Source organism: Labeo rohita, chromosome 24, assembly GCF_022985175.1.
Source record: "Labeo rohita strain BAU-BD-2019 chromosome 24, IGBB_LRoh.1.0, whole genome shotgun sequence".
In the NCBI taxonomy this organism is placed as follows: domain Eukaryota; kingdom Metazoa; phylum Chordata; class Actinopteri; order Cypriniformes; family Cyprinidae; genus Labeo; species Labeo rohita.
Genome location: NC_066892.1, coordinates 20,952,376 through 20,978,514, shown reverse-complemented (window position 1 = coordinate 20,978,514; position 26,139 = coordinate 20,952,376). Strand labels below are relative to the sequence as shown.

General features: G+C 36.1%; 1 protein-coding gene across 5 annotated transcripts in view; it reads left to right on the top strand.

The window, feature by feature from the left end:
• The window catches only part of myripb (myosin VIIA and Rab interacting protein b), a 188,520-nt gene that overhangs the window by 103,917 nt on the left and 58,464 nt on the right, over positions 1-26,139 (top strand). For 4 of the 5 annotated variants that reach the window (XM_051098061.1, XM_051098062.1, XM_051098063.1 and 1 more), the window contains one exon: positions 8,894-9,115. The exons of the other annotated variant lie outside the window; for it this stretch is intronic. In XM_051098061.1, the coding sequence (XP_050954018.1) occupies positions 8,894-9,115 (222 nt within the window). The remainder of the gene's footprint in view (positions 1-8,893; positions 9,116-26,139) is intronic. 5 annotated transcript variants of the gene reach the window in all.

Here is a 26,139-nt window from a genome sequence, read left to right as displayed (position 1 = left end):
GAGGTGGCAGAGCCTGCTTCAGACCATGAATCCGCTCCAGAGTCTGCTCCAATCCATGAATCCACTCCAGAGCCTGCTTCAGACCATGAATCCGCTCCAGAGTCCACTCAAGTCCATAAATCTGCTTCAGAGCCTGCGCAAGTCCATAATCCACTCCAGAGCCCACTCAAGCCATTAAGCTCAGTCCTGTGTTGGCACCAGCCTGTGAGTTTCCTGCTTGTCCTGTTTTGACCAAAGTGGTCACAAGTGAACCTTCTGCCAGTCCTGTTATGGCTAAAGGGGCCGACTGTGAACTGTAATAGTCTATGATGACCTCCTTGGCTGTAATAGGGTAGACCAGGGGTGCTCAACCCTGTTCCTGGAGATTTACCTTCTTGCAGAGTTCAGCTCCAACCCTGATCAAACACACCTGAACCAACTAATTAGGATCTGAAGGAGCACTTGATAATTACAGACAGGCGTGTTTGATCAGGGTTGGAACTAAACTCTGCAGGAAGGTACATCTCCAGGAACAGGGTTGGGCACCCCTGGTCTACCCTATTACAGCCAAGGAGGTCATCACTGAGTTCTCTGTCTGTCCTGTTACGACCAAGGAGGCCATCCCTGAACTCTCTGCCTGTCCCATCACGGCCATGGAAGATGTCTCTGAGCTCTCAGCCTGTCCAGTAATGGCCATGGAAGCCATCTCTGAGCTTATTGCTTATCCTGTCATGGTCAAGGAAGCCGTTCCTGAACTCTCTGTTTATCCTGTCACAGCCAACGATGCCAGCTCTGAACTGTCTTGTACTGTTATGACTGCAGAGACCGTCATTAACCTCACTGTGCTCTCTGTTCCAGTCCTGCCTGATCCATCTTGGTGGTCTCCTGCACCATCAGCTCCACTGAAGAGGTCTGCAGCTCCATCTGCTTCACCATGGGGATCTTCTGTCCCACCTCATTCTCCAGGTCCTCCATTGTTCCACAGTCTGCCACTGCTCCATGGTCCAGGTCCTCCTTTACACCATGGTCTTCCATTGTCTGGCTCTTTGTTCCTCCTAGTCGGAGATTTAGGAACATCTGGAAGCCGTTCCTTCAAGAGAGTGGTTCTGTAATGTATCCAGTCCCTGTCATTCCTCCCACTCGCCATCAGAGGGCTCCATCATGTTTTCCTCCTGAACTCCATTTCCCAGAATCCTCAGCATAGGAACTGATGACATCCTCACCTGTTTCCTGTTAGTGGACTATTTAAGCAGCACACAAACACACTCTCATCACAAAGCCTTGTTTAGCTGTAAGTGGACACTACTGAGCGTTTTTTCATGTTTACCTTTGCTTGTTTTTTCCTAGCCTTGTTCTTGCCTTGTTTTGCCTTACCTGCATTTTGGATCTTGGACTCTTTTAGTTTCTCTTGTGATTGTTTGCTGTAGGGCTGCACGATTAATCGCACGATGTCGTGAGGCGCGTTTAGTCAATGAAGCCGGTACTTTGATTAGTAGTAAAGCTCCATCACGTGCATTCAGCTGGAGCGGCAAGTAATACACAGAGCCGTAAAGCACTGACAAGCTACGCCAAAATCGCGCTCAAAATCGAATTCGATTTTGCAGCCGATTTGGCGTAGCTTGTCAGTGCTTTACGGCTCTGTGTATTACTTGCTCTGTGTACTGAACGCACGTGATGGAGCTTTACTGCTAATCAACGTACCGGCTTCATTGACTAAACGCACCTCACGACATCGTGCGATTAATTGTGCAGCCCTAGTTTGCTGGCTGCTTTGACCATTGCCTGTTTTTGGATTAGTCTTTGTCATGCCTTAGATACTGTCGTTTGCTGGTGTTGGAGCCTGCCTGTTTTGACCACAATCTGTTTCTCCTGTCCATTACAGTAATAATATAGAAATCTTTACCGTCTTTGATCAGTTTAAGCAGTTTTGCTGAATAAAAGTATTATTTCTTAAAAAAAAAAAAATCTTATTAATCCCAGATATTTGATCACATATTTGTTGTGTCTTAACATTTTTGTTCTAATAGTAAGACAAATATTTTTCATAATAGTAATAAAACTTGCTTAAATACTGCAGTATTCTTCTGGTTGAAAATCACTACAGAAAACTGATCTGTGGTAACAAAACACAATTTTGTGAGGTTCTGCTATGTTGATAAAGAAATATTATTTATGGAATTCTTTTTTTTAAAGGAAATGTACATTAACAGCTTGTTCGAAAATTGCTAGTACATAAATCAGTTCTAACAGACTAATTGACTGTAAAATCTCAGTCCTCTGTTATTAAGGTCTTGTGGGTAAGGAATTTGTGTCCTTGCTGAGATTGCAAAAGACTTCAAACATCACCGCTGCCCGTGGTCTCATATTTGTTCTGCTGTCATTTTTCAAAAATAACAAACCAAGTACATGCCGTTTCTTTCAGCAACATGTCACTGAGTCCTTTGAACATGTGTCAGGAGTGTTTCAGCTATTTATCCTGGTGTTCTGTTCTCATTCTGATGTGGCTGTTTTGAAAGACTTGAAAGATTCCTTTATACTGGCATGTTCTACTTGTACAGCAGTTAATGGCTGAAAATCTAGTTTTGTGTGCACACTCATACATATACACACTGGGTAAACACCCTGGCATTTAGTCTATAATTAGATTAATGAATTAATAAATCAATTATTTATAACATTCCAAAGGACAGCCTGTTGAGATCACTGGGATACCACCCTATCATGCATACATTACCACACACATAGAGCTGCAAATTAATACAATAAAAAAGACAGTGAGGGCTTGGCATGCTACAGAATAATGCTTTGATAAATGTATACCATGGTACTAGATGATTATATATAGTATGGTATTTATTTCTAACTTAAAGGCATTTCAAAGAATACCATACTATCAAGATGTTACATATCCATAAAAAAAATAGCCGTACATATCTGTCCAAAACACCATGGTATATGTCCAACAAAATATGGAGCCATATGCAACAACCTGAGACTAAAAACACTTTCCCAAGTAAACATTCTGAAAACAGAGGAAAGAAAGGGAAGGTGTGTGTGTGTGTGTGTACTTGTTTTTGCTACATCCCCACAAGGACAGTAAAACCTGGGGGCCTGCAGTCCCCACAATGTAAAAAAAATGATTAAAAATAGTAAATGATGTTTATCTGAAAATGTAACGATGCAAACATGTTTTCTGTAAGAGGTAGGTTTAGGGTTAGGGGATAAACAGTATTGTTTAGTCAGTATAAAAACTATAGAAGTCTATGGAAAGTCCCCACAATTCACAAAAACAAACGTGTGTGTGTGTGTGTGTCTTTAGGCAGGAATGTTGTGTGTAAAATTTTATGACCATGACATGCTCTTCTGTTCATGTATAAGAAGATTGCACAGGTCATACAGCCCCTCTGAACTACTGCTGTGTGTCCAGCCTTATTTGCTCTCACTGTTAATAAAAACAGAACTAGGTGGAGATAGATCAAACTCCTGGGGTCGATATCAGTGTGTGTGCACTGTACATTTGCAGGAATCTGCGAGACAGCCTGTAAGGACAGCTGCTGTAAATTTTGCAGCTCTTAGCTTCGATATACAGCCCCTGGTATTTTCCAGCTGTGACCGGATCTGATGTTGTGTAGGTGTGTGTGCAGATGTGAGTTCACATGCTGTGCATCAGTCTGTCTTTCATCCGTAAAGAACTTAGACCAGCCTGATTATATTTGATTAATGAGCAAGAAGTGTTCAGTTGTGTTGGAGTATATTTTCTGGCTTTTTCAACAGGAGCATCCAGGGATACTCTTAATAATTCAGCATTTCAGACCTCAGGCTACTTGTTAAATTAATATTTTGTAACTCTGAAATAATTAACAGGTTCATTTTTCTCTCTTTGCTTATGTAGACCACACCACATGGCCAAACAGCAGGTTTATCATTAGTATAAATGAGATGAACTGCCTGCACATTCTCTGCACGACCCTGCTCCCAAAAGGGCTGTGAAGAACAGAATTATGAGTGCTGTGACTCATCATTTCAGAGAGAGGCGTACGGAGCTAAATATATGGACATAGTGTAAATCCTATAACGATTGCATAGAGCAGGGTGAATCTTTTGAAACCCGTCAAGTATGTGTCCTGGTTGTATATCACACTGATTTTATTCTGTATTGTCTATATTATTTACTCAAGGAAATTAATCAATACTTCTGTTTGTTCATGGGATGTACATGTTATTTTAACTGCATACAGTATTGTGCTCTTTTATTTTCTGATTGATTGCATGTCGACATGCAGGTAGAGAAAAATTGAGAGAAGGTGTCTGCCATTTGTGAGTATGCTGGGTGAAGTGATCAATCTCTGCAGTATAATCAGCAAATGTAATGTTAATAGGTCCATTATTATGACCAGTTAAGGAGGAAGTGAATTATAAGAGGGGAAGTGATGCGTGTCTGGTATGGTGCCCTGACCATTATAATCAATGCTGATTATAACCTGACATAAAACAGACCACAAAATAACTACACACTTCTATTACACGCTGTGTCCTTTAAAATATTCATCCATTCATTCATTCATTTATTCATTCATTCATTCACACATTAATATTGTATTGCAAATATTTTTGCCAGTCATGTTCATCAATGCAATGCATCCACTGTTCAAGTTATTTCACAGTGTACTCAATGTGTACAGTAAATAACATACTCAGTTGTGTATTCTAATTCAGTTAAAATGGATTCAGCAAATAAGGTTGTGTGTTATATCCCAGTGCCCTAGTAAAAGCAGATCAATATCTCTAACCACTCTCTAATCTTGAATGCAGTTCTATCCTTGAAGTGCCTAGTGGATTCCAATACAGGAGTTTTTCTAAATAGCATTAGCAAAAAAATGCTAAAGCTTTGTACACCGCCTAGTTTTAGGTACTGATAAAGGTTTTGTCCATTATTGACTGACGATTATCACAGCCTAGAAAAATAATTATAACACGCATACAAAGATTACACACATATAAGCAAACAAATAGTGTACTATATAGAACTGTATTTGCAGATTTACATAGACAACATATTCGGGCTAGGCCTGTATAACCCAAATAAGTTTTCTATTTAGTCTGCTTGGTGAAGTTTAATATCACTGCTCTACTTATAATTTGACTCTGCAATGCTGATTTTGAGTAAATGTTTATTTGCTTTGGCTCACAAGTCTTAGGAAACGCTAAAATTATATTTACGCATTCATTATTTAGTTCCTCTTGCCTGTTTGTCTCATTTATATGTTCTTTCCTCCAAAGCCATTTTTTATTTCCTGGTTTATTTATTGTTGAGGAATAACCTCACTAAGACAGAACTGGCAAGTTTTCATTATTAATATAGACCTATGTGTATATGTGTGATTGTGGGTATGTATGTGTGGGAGACTGGAGTAAAAGCAATAAAAAGACGGATGTGATTCATTCCATCTCATGTATTTATATTTTTAAATACATATTTTAAAATAAATATTACACATTATAGACTTAAATATAAATAATATTGTTTGGCCACATGTAGTTTTTTGTTTTAGTTAGTTGTGGGCAACACAAGCACAAGCACACTATGGCAGTTCATAGATATGTGCTAGAACCACTGCTGGATCCATAGTTCAAAATAACCAAACACCCAGCAGTATCCCATGAATCCTCCAAAAAAGTATATGAGGAATTCTGGGCACTATTTTTGGTTCTGAACTTATATACATTTATATAAACACCGTCCTACAAACCCATTGCCATGAGCTGAATGATGGACTTAAGCGCAGCTGCCATTGTCTGGTTATAGCTATGCAACTAAAATATGTCAGTGGCAGCAGCAAATGTACCATTTGTCTCCCAAATGTAACCAAACAGTCACATCCTCCAGTCTGCATTGTTCCAATCTGACATACACTAATAACCAATCCAAAGAGCTGGAATCAGACCTCATCAGGCAAGCCTATCTGAATGAAATTATCCGCAGGCATTGAGTGCTGATGTTCCTGTTCCTTTGGCTTCTAACATGGAAGCATATCACCACCAGCTACAGTGATGATGACTGTCTTTCTGTGCTGAGTTCACATATTATTGGAACATCTTCCCTGAGGGAAATAAGAAAATCGCAACGTTCATCACTTGATGGAAGGACATGTTCATTTAGGACCTTACTGCTAACTTATTGGCCGTTTTTTTAAAAGTCGCCCTAAAATGTAAATTCACCCATTCTATTTTCTAAATGTATTTTACAGGTCTTGTTTTAAACAATTAATCCGTGCATATTGATTTATTTTTCTAAACTGGATCTAAAAAAGCATTGCAAAGCAAGTTGATCATACAGATCATTGGTGCTAAAGTTTTCTACAATCTACTTGTCATACTTTAGGGAAACGCAAACAAGAGCAGTGCTTTGAAATATGAAAATACTTCATTTGAAAATAATTATAATTAGCTGATAACCAAGAAATGGCTAATATAAAAATTCTGTATTTTTAATCTAAATGAATAAAAAATAAAACGCTACAGCTAATTATTTTAAATGCTTCTTGTGAATTTGGATATAATGCATGGTATGTAAGTTTGATTTTTATTTTGATATTTTCTGAAGATTACAGTTTTTATTTAAATATTTGTGTTTTTAAAGATTATGTGCATATTGGATTATGTCAAAATAGGGCATATGAGTGTGAACATTCAATTAGACCAAGTTTAGGAATCATCTATAACCATTAAAGTCTGAATTTATGTTTTTTGTGCACATTACATGTGTGCATTCAAATGCATCCATGTGTTTCCTAAACCCTCAAAATCTCTTCTCATCCACATGGCTTAACAGTGTTTGCTTCATAAGCTTTCCCCAATTAATTAGGATGAATTAAACCCTATTGTGGTAAATACTATTTCTAACCCCTCCTCTGAAACAAAAAGCTTGATGCTGGTCTGGTATGTTGCTCTGGAATGTAACAGCTGGCTTTATGTGTAGGCGTCCTGGTCAATAATTTAAAATATAAATCTGTTAAAATTAAACCAAATCTTCAGAGTTGCAGGGCAGGCAGAGTGGAAGAATTTAATGGAATGTTAATTTGTTCTTGCTGATTTTCTTACATTTACTTGGCTAGTACACGCATTCATGCTTGTAGCGGAGGGCTGACTAAATATATTGCTCATTTGCCTAGTGGAACATATAGCATAGTCAGGTCATCTGAACTTTTCCCAGCAGGCTGGTTAATCTGTGAGCTGCCTACATTTTTTTTTTTTGTTTTTTGTTTTTTTACAGTAGGTACTCTATAGTTGATGCAGTTTCTGCATCATAGAATCCTTCACTGTTTTGAAACCTCAGCCCAAACATGTATAATGACACCCTTTAAAAAGTTGCAGAACCTTTTCTAAATATTATTAATTCATCGTTGCTGGGATATGTCCCAAAAATTTCAAGCTGGCTGTTATTAAGCCTCTAATAAAACACACACACACACACAACTCGGCTCTAGAAAGATATACTGTAACTACAAACTGATTTCAGATCTCACTTTTCTTTTTGATACCTTCACAACTGTGTTCTTTCTTGGAAAGAAATGATGTATGCAAGGAATTTCAGTCAGTGTTTAGACCATTTTATAGCATTGAAACTGCATTCATCAGAATGCAGAGGCTAATTGCAGATATGTTTATGAAAGTATTATCTATGAAATGTGATAATATTTCAGTATAATTAAATATAAATCTAATATGTACTTTGTATTTTATTTTGTTTTGTGTTGGCTAAGCTTGTCAAGCAATTAAGTAATATTCTCCTTTTTGTATTAAACACACCTGAACAAGCTAATCAACGTGTTACTGGGCATACTAGAAACTTCCAGGCAGGTGTGAGGCAAGTTGGAGCTAAACTCTGCAGAACAATGGCCCTCCAGTACTGACTTTGGACACCCCTGCACTCAGTGGAAATAGCCAGAATTCACTGACTGATCAAATGACAGAAATTTAATTTTCCCATTATAAAGAAATATTTGACTCCTTGAAGTTTTTTTTAACCTTTGAAACCATTTTTGTCTCACTTTAGATTTATTTTTTTCCAAAAATTTTAATTAAACAATAAATTACATTAAAATAATATGATACAATCAGGAAGAATAAGTTACCAAAAAATCAGCAACAACAATTCACCTTTGCGCAGCATTTTTGTTGATGAAATATAGCACAATCAGACTACAGTGTTCCTAAAATGTCACTTAATATTAACATTTGTATAAAATCAAAAATGCATAAAACTGTTGTATAAATTAAATTTCAGTTTTTCAAACTCCCTTTATAATCATTAAAAAGCTGTCACTTGTCTTAGTTCATCGCGATCTCACAAACTTTTTCAATTAACAATGCTCTCTATACTGCATACTGAATCTGTTACTTATATCGTCAGTGTAAGTACATTTTAGTCTACATTGCGCTACGTTTATGTGCAGAACTGGGATTGTTTTCGGAATCTTTTGAATAGGTAAAATAGATAACTTACTTTAATTTCTAAATAAACCTAACCAGTCAGAATTGAAATTTTTCAGTCCCAGTCCATCCCTGTTGTGACTTTATCAACATATTCATGTCTGTTTGTGTGTGTGTATAAACAGAGACTAAGGAAGAAAAATAATACAAACTGTATCTGTATGCCTCACACTTCTGCAGAATTATTCTTTCTTTAATTTTTCATTCCTCAAAGAATCTCCAATTATTCTGCATGACTGTGCGTCTTCAACCTCTCCTTCATATGCACTTGCTCACCTTTCTCCTTCTCTCTCTCTGTCTCCCCCCCATTATTCCATCCCCTTGTTCACATCCCCCTCCTCTCTCTTTATCCCCTCCCACTCCTTCTCTCATTCGCTCTCCTCCAATCCCTCCTCTCCAATCCCCCCATCTCTCTCTGTAGTGAAATGAAGCAGGAGCTGGAGGAAGAGGGCAGTCGTTGTTTGCTTCTGTCTAAGCAGCACAAGTTCAACGAGCATTGCTGCATCCGCTGCTGCTCTCCCTTTACCTTCCTGCTCAATCCCAAGCGCCCGTGTCTGGACTGCCAATACAACGTCTGCAAATCCTGCCGCACCTACAGTCAGAACGAGAGGGGCTACATCTGCGGCGCCTGCCAAAAGAGCAGGTAAGTGCCCTCTGGCATACATGAACACGTGTGTAAATACATATACTGATGGATAGAGGGACCATGTCTGTAATTCCTGGTAAATGGACATGTTACAAAATGCACAATGTTATGCAATTACATATGGAGGGAGACAGGGAGACACCACACCTGCTGGTGTACATGACAACACACACATCGTTCAAGCAGATTGCAAGGAGCACATGAAAAATAAAACAAAAAATGTTTGTAGCATGATTCTAAATATAAAATATTTTGTGTAAATATCATTTTCGGTTTTGTGTTTATGAATAGGTGCTTGAGCATTATTGATGGGACTGTGGGGGTACTTAAGACATAATATGTGGTTAAACCCTTTTTCCTCATTGACTTGAACATCTTAAGGAGTTCCCCTGATTTGTAACAACCTGTATTGTAAAAAGCTCTATGCAAATAAAACTAAATTTAAACTAAATTAAACCTAACCCTCAGAATTGTTTGGATTTTCATTAATCTGTTATTTCATGTTTATAAAGCTGTTTGCCTCAAGGTGACTGTTGGCTTGTCCCCGCAATGAGGATGATTTCAGGTTTTATTGTTCTTGTGGGGACATTTGGTCCCCTATATAATGTAGACAAACTAGTTGTGTGAGAGGTGAAAAAGGTATTAAAAAAAATAAAGTACATGTTGAAATTGGCAGTAGTATAGTGAGTGTGGAAATATGAAGCAAGAGGGTGTTCCAGAGTGAATGAAAGCTATTTGTGTATTTTTATGGCAATACTAGTCCATATCAGAAAGTATATTCATTTACTTTCTGATATGGACTAGTATTACCAGGCTAACAGTGTTGTTTTTTCAAATGTTATTTTAACTTTTTTATATTTTCAATTTGTATTTGTTATTATTAGCATTTTTTTGCATTTTTGTCACTTCCAGTGGCATTTTTGCCTACAGCCCTGGTTAACATTTTACCCAGATATTTATACGTTTGAGCAGTGATAACTTTTTTTTTTTCTGTTCGATTTACTAAATGCTGGCTTTTATGACCGACTGAATATGTACCCAGTCCAATGGAGATTTGACAGTGTTTGTGACTGTGTTAGCGTTTTTCACAAAGCAAGACTGGAACGATAGGAGAGAGCACAATAAGGATAAGGAGAGGTTGGACTAGCAAGAGATAGTGAGAATTTCTACAGCATATGTTGATTTTATATATATATATATATGGTCTAAATGTATGTGGGTTGAAGGAATAACCCCCCCCAAAAATTTATTCTGTCATTATTTATTTACCCTCATGTCATTCCAAACCTTAACTGTGATTCTTTAGGGTTTCTCCCTTTTATTAGAGGGTGAGTACATGATAATAGTAATTATTATTATTATTTTGGATAATTGTTCGCTTAAAAGTGTATAGCAGTGTGAATCAGTGGTGTGCAGCACAATATGAGGAAAATCAGGAAAAGACATCCCGTCATCCATTGCTGTTTTCCACTCATACTGTCTCTCACTGTCTTATTTGCTGTCTCCCTCTCTCTTCATATCTTTCTTTTTCTCACGTACAATCACTTCATGCCCGAGGCATGGATTCTCCACCAGGATTAATTCCCAGTGAATTTCCTTTCATGTTCTTTCCATAAAATGTTTGCTGTATGAAAAATCAGATTCACAGATTTCATATTACAAGATATCAACATGCATTTCATGGTAAGAGCAAATAATGATTTCCCTTCTCTTTTGCTTTCCACTCACAAAACTGATTATGCCAACATGGAATTAAATTACGCATTACGCAAAATTAATGCAGTTATGTAGTCAGATGGCCTTTTGAGAGAGCTGAGAATCACCATATAAATTGCGTTTTTTTTTCTTCATCTATGCATAATAAGGAAGGCATTTGAATTGTATATGTGTGTGTGTATATATATATATATATATATATATATGTATGTATGTATGTATGTATATATTTATGTATGTGTGTGTGTGTGTGTGTGTATATGTGTAATATTTCTGTGTTTTGCATACAGTAACTTTTTTTTGGTGTCCTTCAAGTCAAAATTGTTGTCTGTGGTAATATGTTACAGATGATGTCAATAAGAATGTTCTTTTAAGTAGATGTATCGTGTGTATGTGTGTGTGTGTGAGAGAGAGAGATGCTGACTCAGATGTTACAGTCACACATCTCCACTCACACTTACACTTAACACATTCAGTAAGACATCACAACAGTGTATGTTCCCTTTCAACCTTTAAAAAAAGTGTGTTTTCATGTTTGTGCATGTTTATGTTTATGCCATTATAAAGTTGAAGTGAGATTTGTCTCTTTGCACTGTCATTAAGTATCACTGCATCTTGTAAGCTTCAGACAGCAACACAGACGTGAGCGTTTGGATGCCTCAACACACAGATGGTGAAATAATGTTGTGTGCATGTGCAGATGGGGCCTGACAGGCGTAATAGGTTGAGGTCTGCTCCAATCATCCAATCTGTGGGTGGGTGTATAAGAAAGATACAAGAAAGCTGTGTAAAGCCAGAGCTGAAGAAGAAACGTCTAGAAAACTTCATGTAACGAAAAGTCTCTCTCACCATAACCTGCATCCATCTGTGAAATTAAACCACTAGATTTCCCATTTGGTTTCAGTGTCATATTGAATCTTTGAAATGATTGTGTGTGTGTGTGTGCGTGTGTGAGTGCCACATTTCTAACAGCTTTAGTAGATGCTGAAAAATGGCATTATATACTACTGTTCAAAAGTTTGGCCTCGGTATGTTGTTGTTGTTGTTGTTATTACATTATTATTATTATTATTATTATTAGTTTCATCATTATCATTATCATCATCATCATTATTGTTATTATTATTTATTAAGTCTCTTACACTCACCAAGGCTGCAATTATTTGATAAAAAATTGATCGAATATTTGATCAATTTTGTGAAATATAATTGCAATGTAAAATATTTGTTTTCAGTACATTTTAAAATTGTAATTTATTCCTCCTGGATTTTATTTTAATATGATGGTTTGCTTCTCAAGAGATAATTCTTATTATTACCAAACAGTTGTGGTGCTTAATATTTTTGTGGAAATGGTATACATTTTGTCAGTATTCTTTGAGGAATATAAGGTTCGAAACATTTGTTCATCAGAATTTGAGAATTAAAAAAAAAAATCTGTAGTAAGATGTCTTTATTTTTGATTCAATAAATGCATCCTTGTGGGATAAAAATATTGTTATTATTTTTTGTTTGTTTGTTTGTTCATTAATTTGTTTGAGTTTGAGAATGGTACTGTCTTTTTATTGTTAGATTTAAAGGAATTACCTTTATTGTGTAACTCGTCCTGCAACATTGGTGCTGCGGACATGAATATTATTTGAAATTAAATTTTCTAAGTGGTCAAACTAACAGTTTTGCTTGCTTGATGATATAATGGGCTGAAACCATATCTACAGACCTTAATCTGTAGATTATCTCACAGATTCTTGATAGTGGGTTACTGTGACTTGGGCCAGTATAAATCTAGAACACACTAGTATTGTGGTGGCACCACTCACTCATATTCAGAATATAACATCTAGTTTAAAGTCTAATAATCCGAATAATTCATCTTCAGAACGTTACTAGAATGTTTTTTACTGGATACAGATTTTTAGATGCTTTTAGTGTCCGTTTATACACACACAGGGACACGGGAAAGTCATAAAGCATCCCATGGATGAGGATGACAGTAATTGAAGAGAGCAGAGCAGCTTTTAAATGTTCTGTAATCTGAGTTGACAGAGATGAAGCAGCCTGGAAAGATGTGTTCAGTCAAAATTGAATTATTCGTCTCCTTATTTGACCCTGTCCTGAAGGCTTTTACCTCATATACACTTCTAACATAACTGCGAGTGTGACTAAGTTTGTGACTGCTTCTATGAAGTGCCAAAAATATAGCTGAGGAAAAAAAAAATGACGGCCTTTATTTGTTATTACAAAAATTTAACAATCAATATAATATTGCATTAAACTAATGTTTTTGCTTGTTCATCATCTCAGTTTTAATGGGTCCTTAATATCATGCATGTTTGTCATATTGTGTTGGCAGGCTGTAGGTGTACGCTTTATGGCTAATTGTTGTTTGTCATTGCACATTTTAACACCAGCCATGTGCTAATGTATTGTTGTGAGCATGTGGCACATATATCATTTCTGTGTTTGTGTCTAAATTATGTTAATGAGGTATAGTGCTTCTATGTGTGTTCCTCTCTTAGATACCATATAAGACAATCTCTCAAGTAAATTTGCTCATGAAACACTAATAGTGGCATTTCCTTCATTATCATTAGCATTGATGGCACATTTGTGTTAAATGCCTATATGTTGTATGTTAATGATTTGAGGTAATGGATAGATTAGTGTTTATCTGCCAGCTTAATGGATGAGGATTCTCCCTTGTGCTATTAAAAGACATCAGATATACCTGATAATGACTCATTCATCTTTATTAATTACTTTTTTCTTTTATATCTTTGCTGGCACTTGTGCTGCTAATAAACACACTTCCTGTACACTCTTAAAATTAAGGGTCTTTACTGGCATCTGAGGTTCCCTGAAGAACCTTTAGTTTCTTCAGTTTCTCTAGATTATTCAAATTTATTTTTGAAAACTTTGTTTTTAAAGGGGTCATCTGATGCAAAAAATCACTTTTACATGTTGTTTGAACATAAATGTGTGTTGGCACACAACCACCCTATAATGCTAAAAAAAATAATAATCTTTATAAGTAATTAAATCAGGCCATTCTCAGCAACTTGTCTGTGTGACATCAGACCGGCCAGTGTCGCTCCCACGATAGAAAATTGACAGCTGTCTTACCTTAGACCTCCCTGAGTGAGCTGTGAACTGTCCGCCATTGTTTCGTCTCCGGTACAAGGGAAGACAAGAATGTCTCCACTTGAGTGATTGAGGTGTTTTGTTGTTGCATATAATAATCAACAAGCAGTCATCATTTACTCCTGACATCTGAGCCGCTGAAGATGCAGAGGATTAATGTTACTTTAGTTTTAGAAGGAAATGCGCCCACTGATCTGTGTCTATGTTCGCGTAAATTTTTCGTGATCCAGCTTCACCTACAGCAGAAGGTGTATTAGGGTTTTTTTTAAATGCATTTTTGCAGCTCGCCTTTCTTAATAATGTGCTAGTTAGCAAGCCTCGCGGCTAGATGCGGCTAAACTAAACATTACGGCTCATCACCCCATGGAAGGGAAGGGTGGGGTGAGGAGAGGAGAGCTCATTAGCATATAAAGCTCATTAGCTCCCACGATAGTTGATTGACATGAGCGTCTTACCTCAGACCCGCCTTAAATCAGTTGTAAAGTCCGACCTCCATTGTTTCGATGCCGGAGCAAGGATGTGAGTTAGACAATAATATCTCCTACTGAGCAATTGAGGTGTTGTGTTGCTGGATGTAATAATGAACATAGTGGTTGTCATTTACTCCCGACATCTGATCCGCTGAAGATGCAGTGGATTACATTTGTTTGTGAAGGGAATGCACTTCCTGATCTACATAAATGCGTCTATGTTCGCGCAAATCATTCGTGATCCAGTGAGTATAAGGTTTTTTTTATGAACAATCCCTCAGAATGGGATGGTTTTTGCAGAGGTAAAAAGGTGTTGTTTTACACAACCATTGAGAATTTTTAACCAAAGTATATTATAGACTTTTCATTAAGACCCTAAAGAATCATATCAACTTGTGAAAAATGGGCATTGGATGACCCCTTTAAGAGTGTATCTTTTATTTCCTGTAGCTGAAAATATAGTTACCCACAAACTGATAAAATTTACGTATCTTGAATGCTAAGTTGCTTTAAGCATCTGCCAAATGCATAAATGTGATGTTTTGGTGCAGAGTATAATCCAGAAGTTCATTTTTCTGCTGCCCATAATCATATCTACAGTCATCCAGCAGATACTGTTATATAATCAAGAGAACACACATTAGATATGATCCTCTCTGCTGAGTATATTCTGTGCTAATGCATGGCAGAGTCCTTTACCCAAGGGCACGGTTTTAACAGAGGCGCTACTATGATCTAATGACCTTCTCTGATCTAGATTGGACACGCTCCCAGCAATTGTTTTATTTGAGGATCTAAGGCACTGGTACTCCATTTGCCTGATTAGTTTTGGCTTTTTAGTTGTGCACGTGAATATTTCTGTGATTGCAGTGGGCTCTGGGTTATAGCACTGGGTTTTAAAGCAGCCCGTTTATTAAAGTGACACCAAGAGCTTATATTGCCTGTTTAGTCTCTTTTTTTTTTTCTTTGGTCTCAGTTAAAAGGATAGGGGGAAAGAGCCCAGGAGGGATAAAGCGAATGGGTCCCTCTCTTTTCCTTTTGTTCGTTTTCAGCAGAGGGGTATTTTTAGTTGTGGGTCAGCCATTGCAGCTACAGTAAGTGAATTCTATACCTGATGTCCCTGAAAGCTTGTTGGCATATGAAAATGCACTTTGACTTTGAGAAACTTTCCTTGAAGGTCTTTATATATAGATATATAAAAAGATATACACTGTGTATATATATATATATACAGTGCACAGCATCAATGAGTACACCCCCTGTAAGACAAATTCAGCAGTTACTCTTTACTTAGGTGACATGTTAGGGTTCTTTGGAGATATAATGTTCCAACAAGCCTGCTTGATCAATTACCAAAAAAGAATGTCAAAATTATTCAGCAAAATAAGATTTTCTTATCAAAGTGAATTAAGCAAAATTGAGTACGCCCTCCTGAAAGTTACTAAATAAAACAAACAAACAAAAAAAATGTGTGTAGGTTTAAGGCTATTTTTGATAAATAGGTAAGTATATTGAACCAAAACTTTTAAAGACAAGTAATTTCCTGACAATTAAAAGTATTGTATAGCATGCTGAGAATTAATGCTGTCAACAATGAAACCACTTGGGAGAGAACTGCCAGGTGACTTATTTCTTAGCATAGAAAAGGACAGTTGTACAAGAGGAATACCAAATTATTGTTTTAAACAATATATAGCAGAAGTAGCACCAACATTCAAAAACAATGGACTTGTGCCAAGGCTCCTGAAATAATTTGGACTTCACTTTAAGTTTTCATTTAGTGATGAGTGAATATTTGCTAGAAAAAGAGCCAGAGAAATACCATCCAAGTGTCTCAGAGCCGGCAGCAGCTATGAAAAGAGTGACACTTTATCTCACAGAGTACGACACAGCCTGCCAAAGTGACATGTATGATTGTTGTCACCACCAGAATTACCTACTGTAGCTAAAGCACAATAAACTCATTTAAATTCTTCCAAGGCCCATATTTACAAAATTTGTTGTGTGACTTCTGGGAATCCACACTCTGGTCTCCAGAGGCCAAGTCAATAATTTCAGATCCAAAAGCATCCAAAATGTACTGGTGTTGCTAGAGGAGGAGTACAGTGTGAAGTGACTGGTACCCACAGTAACGTTCAGTGGTAGTAAAGCTCTTATATAGGGATGTATGTGTGCTGAAGGTGTGAGGGAGTTGTGCTTTATCAATGCTGTCATGAATTCACAAACCACTGTGTGATATTATACAAAAACTTGAAACAGAAGATGCCACCCTCTCCTCATTCCCTGCATTATTGGGCATTTTTTTAGCATGACAGTGAAAATCCTAAGGTGAAAATCCTTCAGTGGGCATGTATTTCACTCAGTCTTAATGCTCTTGAGCAGCTGTGGGGGATTCTGTAGAGACAAGCTGAGCAAAACTCCCCATTAAGGACCAGGGCATTTAAGGAGGTCATCCTCCAGGAGTTAAACATTTGTCATGAACTTGTACACTCAGTGCCAAGAAGGGTCAGAGCAGTATATGTAAAATTCTGGAGGACATACTAAGTACTAGAATATTGTACATTTGCTGAATAAAATGTAGGGTGTAGGGTTTCTGCAGTTCTTCATTTCAACAAAATTGGCTAATTTACTTAACGTACAGAAAATATTGGCATATAAATATTGTTTTTTTTTTAAAGTATATGTTTAATACATTTAAATTTTGCCATCTTTCCATGAATTATTTTAGTGATCATTAAGAAAATACATCTTTTATATTTATTCAGAGGGGGTGTACTATATATACAGTACTGCGCAAAAGTCTTAGGCCACTAGTATTTTCACCGGCTAAAAAATGGTTTAAAGTAAGTTATTTCTATCTTTTGCTGTAGTGTGTCAGTAGGAATCATCAGTTTACATTTCCAGACATTCTGTTTGCCATTAATTGTAATAATCTAGTGAGATTTTTGTTTGCACAGGCAGTCTGACAACAGCCAGTGCTCCACACAGACATCTGATCTCACCATCATCCAGTCTGTCTCTGGAATGACATGAAGAAACAGAATAACTGAAACAGACTAAATCCAGAAGAACTGTTTCAACATCTCCAAGATGTTTCAAGTAACCTACCTGCAAAGCTACCTGAAAAACTGCACAAGTGCACCTAGGGCAAAAGCTACTTTAAATGCAAAGGATGGTCACATCAAATGCTGATTTATTTTAGTTAACAGAGGTTTATGACATTGTTTTTGACAGCATCCTCATTTTATGTGCCTAACTGCCTAAAAATTTTAACAGTACTGTAGCTTTGTAGGTATAGGTCTCTTAAAGCATCTTGGAGATGTTGCCACAGTTCTTCTGGATTTAGTCTGTCTCCGTTTTTCTGTTTTTTAAGACAGACTGGATTGAATGATGGAGAGATCACATCTCTGTTTGCACAAGGAGTCTGACAACAGCCTGTGCTCTATACAAAAATCTTACTTGATTATTATAATTAATGGCAAAATGAATGTTTAGAAATGTAAACTGATATTTCTCTTACTGACACACTACAGCACTATATATATATATATATATATAATTTTTATTTTCTTGGAGATGCGCTTATAATGTTGTTTCTAGAACCAAAAGCATTTTTTACACAGTTATTTAGTTAATTTAGCCATTTATTTAGTTAATTTAGCCATTATATATATAATACTTTTCTTTTTGACAAAAAAAAAAATATATATATATATATATATAATTTTTCTAACATTATATATTATTATGTTATATTATATTATATTATTGTATAATTTTTCTAACATTATAAATGTTAGAAAATGTATATTTTTGTATATATTTGTTGTGTGTATATATATATATTACCATTTTAATGCATACTTGCTGTATAGAATCACTAATTTCTTGAAAGAAAGAAAGAGAAAGAAAGAAAGAAAAAATATATTAAAAAAAGGTTACACAAGAATGCTTATTTCCTGGAAAATGGGCTAAAGCAAGAAAAGACCAATTTAGTGAGCACATTTTATTTGAAATCGTTTCTTGTCTTACAGAAAATATTGGCATGTTTTTTTTAAAGTATATGTTTAAAACATTTAGATTTGCCATCTTTTCATGAATTTTATCAGTGATCATTAAGAAAATACATATTTTATATTTATTCAGAGGGGCTGTCCTTTTTAATGCTATGCACTGTATGTATATATACAGTGCACTGCATAAATGAATTGGAAAATAGAGAGAAATTGCCAATTTAGTGAGCAAATTTTATTTGAAAGCGTTTCTCCTCAGACTACTCCAAATGAGTTTCAGCCATCAGTCTGGGTTAGCTGTGAGGCTGCTCTATTTAATTTTGTCATGCACAGAGGAGTGTTTCTCATACATTTAATGAATATTAACCTGATTCTGTTCAACTGTGTTAGCATTAACCTCAACATACTGATGAATACGTATCCTCACTCATAGCATTTCAGAAAGAAAACAATATCATGAACACTTTTTTTGTGATTGTTAACATCCTGACAGGTATCACAAGAAGAATATGCAGTGCTGTAGTTAGGCTAAACCTTGCTTGGTATAGAAGACCATATACACATTTCTATTCCTGAAGAAATTGAGGGTTTATTTGATTTGTGTTTGACTGTAAATCTGGCCTCATAAACACTCACAGATGCACTGAGAAGTGGGGAAAAAAGTTACGTATGTAAAATGTACAGTATTTGTTTTTCCCTCTATTTGCATCTCTCTTCCTCTGTTCAGATCAATTCTAGGTGAGGTATTACAGACATGAAAGCCAAAGAAGTGCAAAAAATATTATTATGATTATATATATAGAGAGAGAGAGACCAAATTCTGTTGCACATTCATATTCCAGTAATCCCAATTGCACTGCCATTTGGGAAAAATCACCTCCCTGCATCTCTCCGGTTCTATCCCAGTACAGTAGGAAACTGTTTTTCAGCACCTACTGTTGTGTCATAATGCTTTACTGTGTTTCATTGAGTCAGTTCACTAACCTCATTCTATCAGAGCCCTATTGTGTGTCTCGGTTGCATGTGAATGTGTATGCTTGACTAATGCTCACACAGCTCTGGGTCTAGAGGTTTTCCATTGTCCTTGATACTGAATATGTGGCCTGAAAAGAGCCATACAGTGGCATAGATTTATATAAAATTGCACGTTGTATTGTACAGGGAATCACCCTGGTGTGGCAAGCACTACCCAAATGTTGAAACATTTAATGTACTTTATGTATTTAATGTACTTACGTATACTAGGATTAAAATCACAGAAAACCTGTTTCTGCAGAAAACAAAGGTAATTCTGAGATTTGAAATGACAATAAACAAAGTATCAGTTGTAAGATATAAAGTAATATTGTTATATATAAAGTCACAATTTTGAAATATAAAGTAAATAAGTGTAATTTTACACTTTCATATTAAATGTACCTTTCTGGTGGAATGACCTGCCCAGCTCAATCTGAACAGCTGAGTCCTTAGCCATCTAAAAGAATTGTCTAAAAACACATCTCTTCTGTCTTTATTTGACCCTCTAACTCTAGCACTCTCTATTCTAATTCTATTCTTAAAAAAACAAAAACACTAGCTTCTCTGTTCTTTTTGTAAGGCCTCTAACACCACTTTGTTTTTTTGGTTTTCTGTTCTGTCTGTTTTCTTTTTATTTATTATATAATTAAAAAAAACCTTTGCTACATGTACTGCATTAGGCTAACTGAGACTTATCAAAGCACTTGCATGTTATTGCTCTTTTGTTGATTTTGATTGCTTCCATTGTCCTGTTTTGTAAGTCGCTTTGGATAAAAGCGTCTGCTAAATGTCTAAATGTAAAGTCTCAACTGTGAAATTTTAAGTCACAGTTGACTAATAAAGATGCAGTTGTGAGATATTACAAAGCCCTACATATGGCATGCAGATTTTTTTTACTTCATTTTATTATTTTAAACATGGCCACAATTTTACCTAAACAAGGGAACACATTCATTGACATTAAAAAATGACTATAAGACATTTTGTGCTAATGCAATACCACCCTTTGTATTATGAATTGCTGACAATGTGCAAAACTCCTTAACATATACATTTGCTATTTATTTACTATTTTTTTTTCCAATCTAAGATTTCTTAAACAGTAAATCATACGTAAGTCAAATTGTATTGACAACTGTAAAATGTGTAGATTAATAATTTTTTAAATTATATAAGTACAGGAGGATGTAAAAAAAAAATAAATAAATAAAATAAACACTGGTTATGGGTATGCCATTTTGTGTATGTATGTTTGTAGTTTAGAGAGTACAATAAGAGCAGAAGTTCAAATCTGTTTTAATATGTGTATTAATTTGTATTAATCAATAAAATACCCAGCACAACGTCATAAGATGTTGATATTTAGTTACATTTTGGTTGTCGGGTGACCACAATGTAATGTTAATCCGACATCTAATGTCAACATTAATTTGATGTCCAGTACCACATCAGTTGACGTCAATATTTTGTTGTTTTTAGATTGTGTAATCAAAATCCAACGTTAAGTCATCGTGAAATTGACATCAAATACTGACCTCACCCAGACCTTTATTCTCAATTAAAATGTATCGTCTGTCCGGCATCTGGTCCATCGTCAACCTGACGTTATATTGACGTCTGGTGTCTGCTGGGTAATTTTTTATAGCGCTTCATAGAAAGAATGCAAGTATGCTTGTCTGCGTAATCTACAAAAAGTGTTTTGCCAAGACTATATTTCAGAAGTATATGTCAAATTGCGTGAATAAAATCAGACAAAATCGTGTCTTTCCCATTGAAAAAGGGTATTTATGATATATTTATGATAGCAGAGTTCTATTTAGAGGTCAAAATGATGAATTTTATTAATATCGTTTCATTGCTTATATTTTCTCTTTTTCCTTTATGTTCTTGCTTTCTCCCTCTTTTTCTCTCCTTCTGTCTCTGACTGTAAATTGAAGTGAATTCAGATAGTGACATCTCAGCACTTTCATATTCACAAGGCAAACTCCATACCTCAAGAGTAGTGTTTGAAGATGAGAGGGCTGGGGGAGAGAGATGGAGAGCGAGTGGTACTGAGGGGGAGCAAGAGATGAGAAGGGCCTGTGGTAGAGCGGGAGGGGATATGAGCTTCTGTGCAAACATTTTCATAATTGCTGAAATCCCTCATTGTCACAATGCCACAAGTCTCTCGTTGTCCTTTTTCCTCTTACGCTACACATTCTTTCAAGGTCAAACTGAAATGGACTCTCATTAATGATAAATATTAAATATTATACATACTGTAGGTAGCAAATCTGTGCCTAATACAAATAGCCATAATCACAACATAGGCCACTGGAAAAATGCGCAGAAACTACAAAAAGATACCTATGTTCATACAAATCACTGCAGTTTCTAGCTTAAATTAACACTAGTGGCAGTCATTCCAACTAAATCATTATGATTTATGAGCCCTAACAGTGTTTACATGAACGCTAAATAAAGTGATCGGGTTGATGTGTGCATTTATGTTACAAGCTTCCAATTGGATTTGATCTTTGTGCACACTGCACAAATATACACAGTTTCCTGGTGTTTCAAGACAAGCATACTAGACATCCTCCTGCTTCTTTTCTATGTTTTAAAAAGCAGACTTCATATTTATTGATTTTAGGTCCTAATTAGGAGATGACAAGCGCACAAACCTTTGTGCCATGCTGCTTATATTTATCAAGCAGTAAAAATGCCACATCCTGAACCCAAAACAATGCCTCTGTGGATGAGAGTTCAAAGCAAGAACTAGTGGGACAACATTTGTCCTGCGCCATTTCACAGACAATGGGCCTCATACATGAAACTTGCGTAAATATATGAGTAAATTCTGAGTAATTTGCGCATAAAACGGACCTTCCCAAAAACTGTCCTCTGGATTCACAAATGCTTCGTAAACATCTGACTTGATAATTAAACGTGTATGTTAATGAATTCCAATCATTCGTAAATAAGGCGCTTGTGCACGCTCATTCACATTTAGCATATGAGTTACATCTATGCAAATTGCACGTCCAGGAACGCAGTTGTTTATTCTGATCTACTTCCTCAGGTTTGGCTCCAGTATATTGAATTTTTTTAGACAACTTTAAAAAAAATATTCAGGCGCTCTTCTTAAAACGACCAGCTTGTTGCGCTTGAAAACGCTTTGGTGGCACAGCATTTTTCCACCTGAGACGCTTTAGTTGCTATGGCGGCAAAGTATTAATAGTATTAATTTTTAAGAATTTTATTAAATATAAAAAAGCAGTAGGCCTAACCAGTAATAGGTATTGACTTCTCCACTGTTGTTGGTAGTTGTTGTACAAGTAGGATTATATTTGTCCCACCCCTCCTCATTATACAGCTGGGTCAAGTGACTTTTACAGTTATCAACTCAACTATAAAGAAAAAGAAATTCAAATAAAGGGCACGGGCAATGAACTTGTAATTATTATGCCAGTGCATCAAAATTCAACATTATTAAAATACAAACATTTTCATGAATTCGAAAGTTTCTCAAAACGGCTTTACGCACGATTTACACAAAAATTCGGTCTCGTGTCTCATGAATGAGGCCCAATGAATGGAAGATTTAGAATGACACGTCAGTCATTGATTAGTTATAATTCAACAAGAGCTCATTCCATGTGTCGTACATCAGTGTGTCATTTCTATGTCATTCCACATGCACATAACTCTGCATTTTTGGTTTTAGTCTGATCAAGTGTTTAAATGTTCTATCCAACAGAAAAGGTCCTATCCAAAATCTTTAAACCACCCCCTACAATCTGAATGAAATTTTAATCGGATTTGTCCAATTCATTCATTCTTACACGGTTGCATGTGATTTTTTTTTTTTTTTTTTTTTTTTTTGGATCTGGATTTATTTGGTCCGATTACAAATTGATTATTAGGATCCATATAAACATAGCTAGTGAGGTTTAGAGTAGGATTTAAAGGTCAACTCAAGTGCCTTGGAACACGCACGCAGCGTTATTCTATGTGGTGACGTAATTTTAACTGAAACAGGAAAACAGGGTGGGATATATCAAGCAGCCCGTCTCCTTTTTAAAATAGCCAATAGTATTTCATTTATATCTGCTTAGGCCAGAGCCATTGAGCTCGGTAAAGCCGCATTTGACAGCCACAGTCTAAATGATTAGATTCAATAAAAAGTTCTTACTAAAACAAAATAGTGATCATATATCATGCTGAGGTTGTGTAGATTTAAAAGTGTTTGATATGTTCCGATTTGCGCATATAATCTGCTCCGTGCGATCGTGTCTCTGCTCTGGAACCAAAGTCCAGAGCAGACCATGCATGCTGCTGCTGTTTGCGTGACACAACGTAAAACCAGACCTCATTTGCCCCAATCGAAAACATATTTACACTGTTTGAATCGTTCCCTGTTGCCTCCATTGTGCACTACATGCCATTCACCGAACAGAAAATACTAATGCTATGAGCAAGTGACTGATCTCAGCTGCAGCTTCAGCGTCTGTTTATAGTGTAGGGGGTGGGGCGCTTTGCATTCTAGAGAGCATTTGATCGGACAGAAAGTTTGATGAGAAGCTGAAGTGCAACTTGATGTCATCAAAATCATTGATTCATATTGACGGATTGAATGCTTATATCTTATAACACGAATTTTGTCTTTGTTTAGGAGCACACTAGCTTACAGATAACCTTAAGGTTAACATATTCATACTAAAAGCCAAAAAACTTTGATTTTGATTTCATGGGGACTTTAAGTGTAGACAAGTAGGGTAGAGTGGGGTAAAATTCCCCCCTTAAGGACTGTGTAATTTTTTAATTAAATGTGTTCAAAAAAGTTATCATAGTTTTAGTAACAATGACATAAATTATAAACATAAAATTATAAACAAGTATGGAAAATGTCCAGAGTTTTCATGTTACTAGATTGTTAACAAAAGTTTAATTTTTACCAAGGGTGCGTTTAGCTTAAAATGAAAAATAATATAATCAATAATTATAAATTACAAAATTATAATAGCCTATTTTAAACATTTTGTTAGCTGATGCTAACTGGCTAGCTAACTGGCTACCTGATGCTAGCTTGAGGTAATTTTTAAATATAAAATCAAAATATTCTTATTCAACCAACTAGTTAGAATTTATTTCATGGAAAAAGGATTTGATGTTCAGAACAGAGTAACTACTGTAACTGACCATTGCTCCCTGGGGGCGTTTTACCCCACTGACTATGTTTGAGGAAAAAAAAATTCTGTCATTCTGAAAATATAATTATATTTTTATTAAATAACACATACTCCCTATCTACAGGCCCTACTGTTCTCATATCATATATAACTGTAATGTTCTACAAAACAACAAGCTTTAAGACACTTTTTTCTTACCTCCCAAAAATTAGATAATTTACTGTGAGATCCGGTACATCACCAGTGTAAGCTTCATGGTGAAAACTTCTACATCACTGTTGTCAGCGTAGTCCATAGTTACAATAAATTTGATTAGTCTTGATTTCATCTTGTGGTTATTTTGGGAAAAAACAGTAGGGGGGTGTTTTACCCCATGGGGGCATTTTCCACCACTCTACCCTACAATGCAGCATTAACCTTTTAACACCACTCACAATACATTTCATTTCCAAACTTCCATGATGCATACAACAGCCAACATATGCCAGACAACAACAAAACAATATGCCAGATTCACATCTGTCTCATATAAAACTGAACATGCCTTTAATGCCACTCACTGGGCATTTCTCTTTGAAGGTATTGCCATGACCAATGTAGTATCAGTTTGTTGAAATATAACCACAGGAACATTTCCAATGAGTAAAGTGCACAGTAGAATCGACTTTGCTGTTAGCATGTTGCTATGCTAAGCATAAAATGCACAGCACATATAAATATTGGGTAAGCTACACCTACTGTACTTTTTTTTTTTTAAATAATTCTCTTGTTTTTTCTCCCTTCTTGGTCACTCTTTCACTGAATTTGTCATAATGGGTTGCCATCATTAAGATACATGCTGGTATTACATAAACACTGCCTTTCTCTGTCTCTCTTTCTTTGCAGTTCTCTTGCACAAAAAGACAAATGAATATGTTGTATGTGCACATATTTAGTGCAGCATATTGTTCAGTTCCTTGAAGGAGACCCGGAGTGCATGCATAACAATTAAAGGATATGCTAATGTGCATTTCCCTCTGTCCCTACTGCGCACCGTTCAAAGGCATTTGTAATTGATGTTTCTGTTCTTTCATTCTCACTCAAACACGTACACACTTTCTGCATATAAATGATTGTGCACTGAAAAGGCCCCCTGGTGTTTTGATAGATGTGTGCAATGTTTTTAAAGCTGAGAGATTCTTGTGGAGGAAAAAAAAAAATACATGGCTCCCTTTTCATCTTCAGGTAAAATGTTACGAGAAGAAAATCTTCGGAGATGTTTTCATTGATATAATGCGCTGTACTTCATTGATGTTTTAAGTGAGTTTTCCTGTGCTGTAGTTAGCCTTTGATTCAGTTTGGTGAGTCACACACTTTCACAGACTCAATTTTGTCTGGTAACACTGTTTCGAATCCTTTTTGATGTTCTCAGCCAGCTCAAGCTGGATCTGTTTTTAAAGGGTCCCTATGTTGTATGTTTTAAGCTCATACAAATGGACTGGGCAAATACCAAA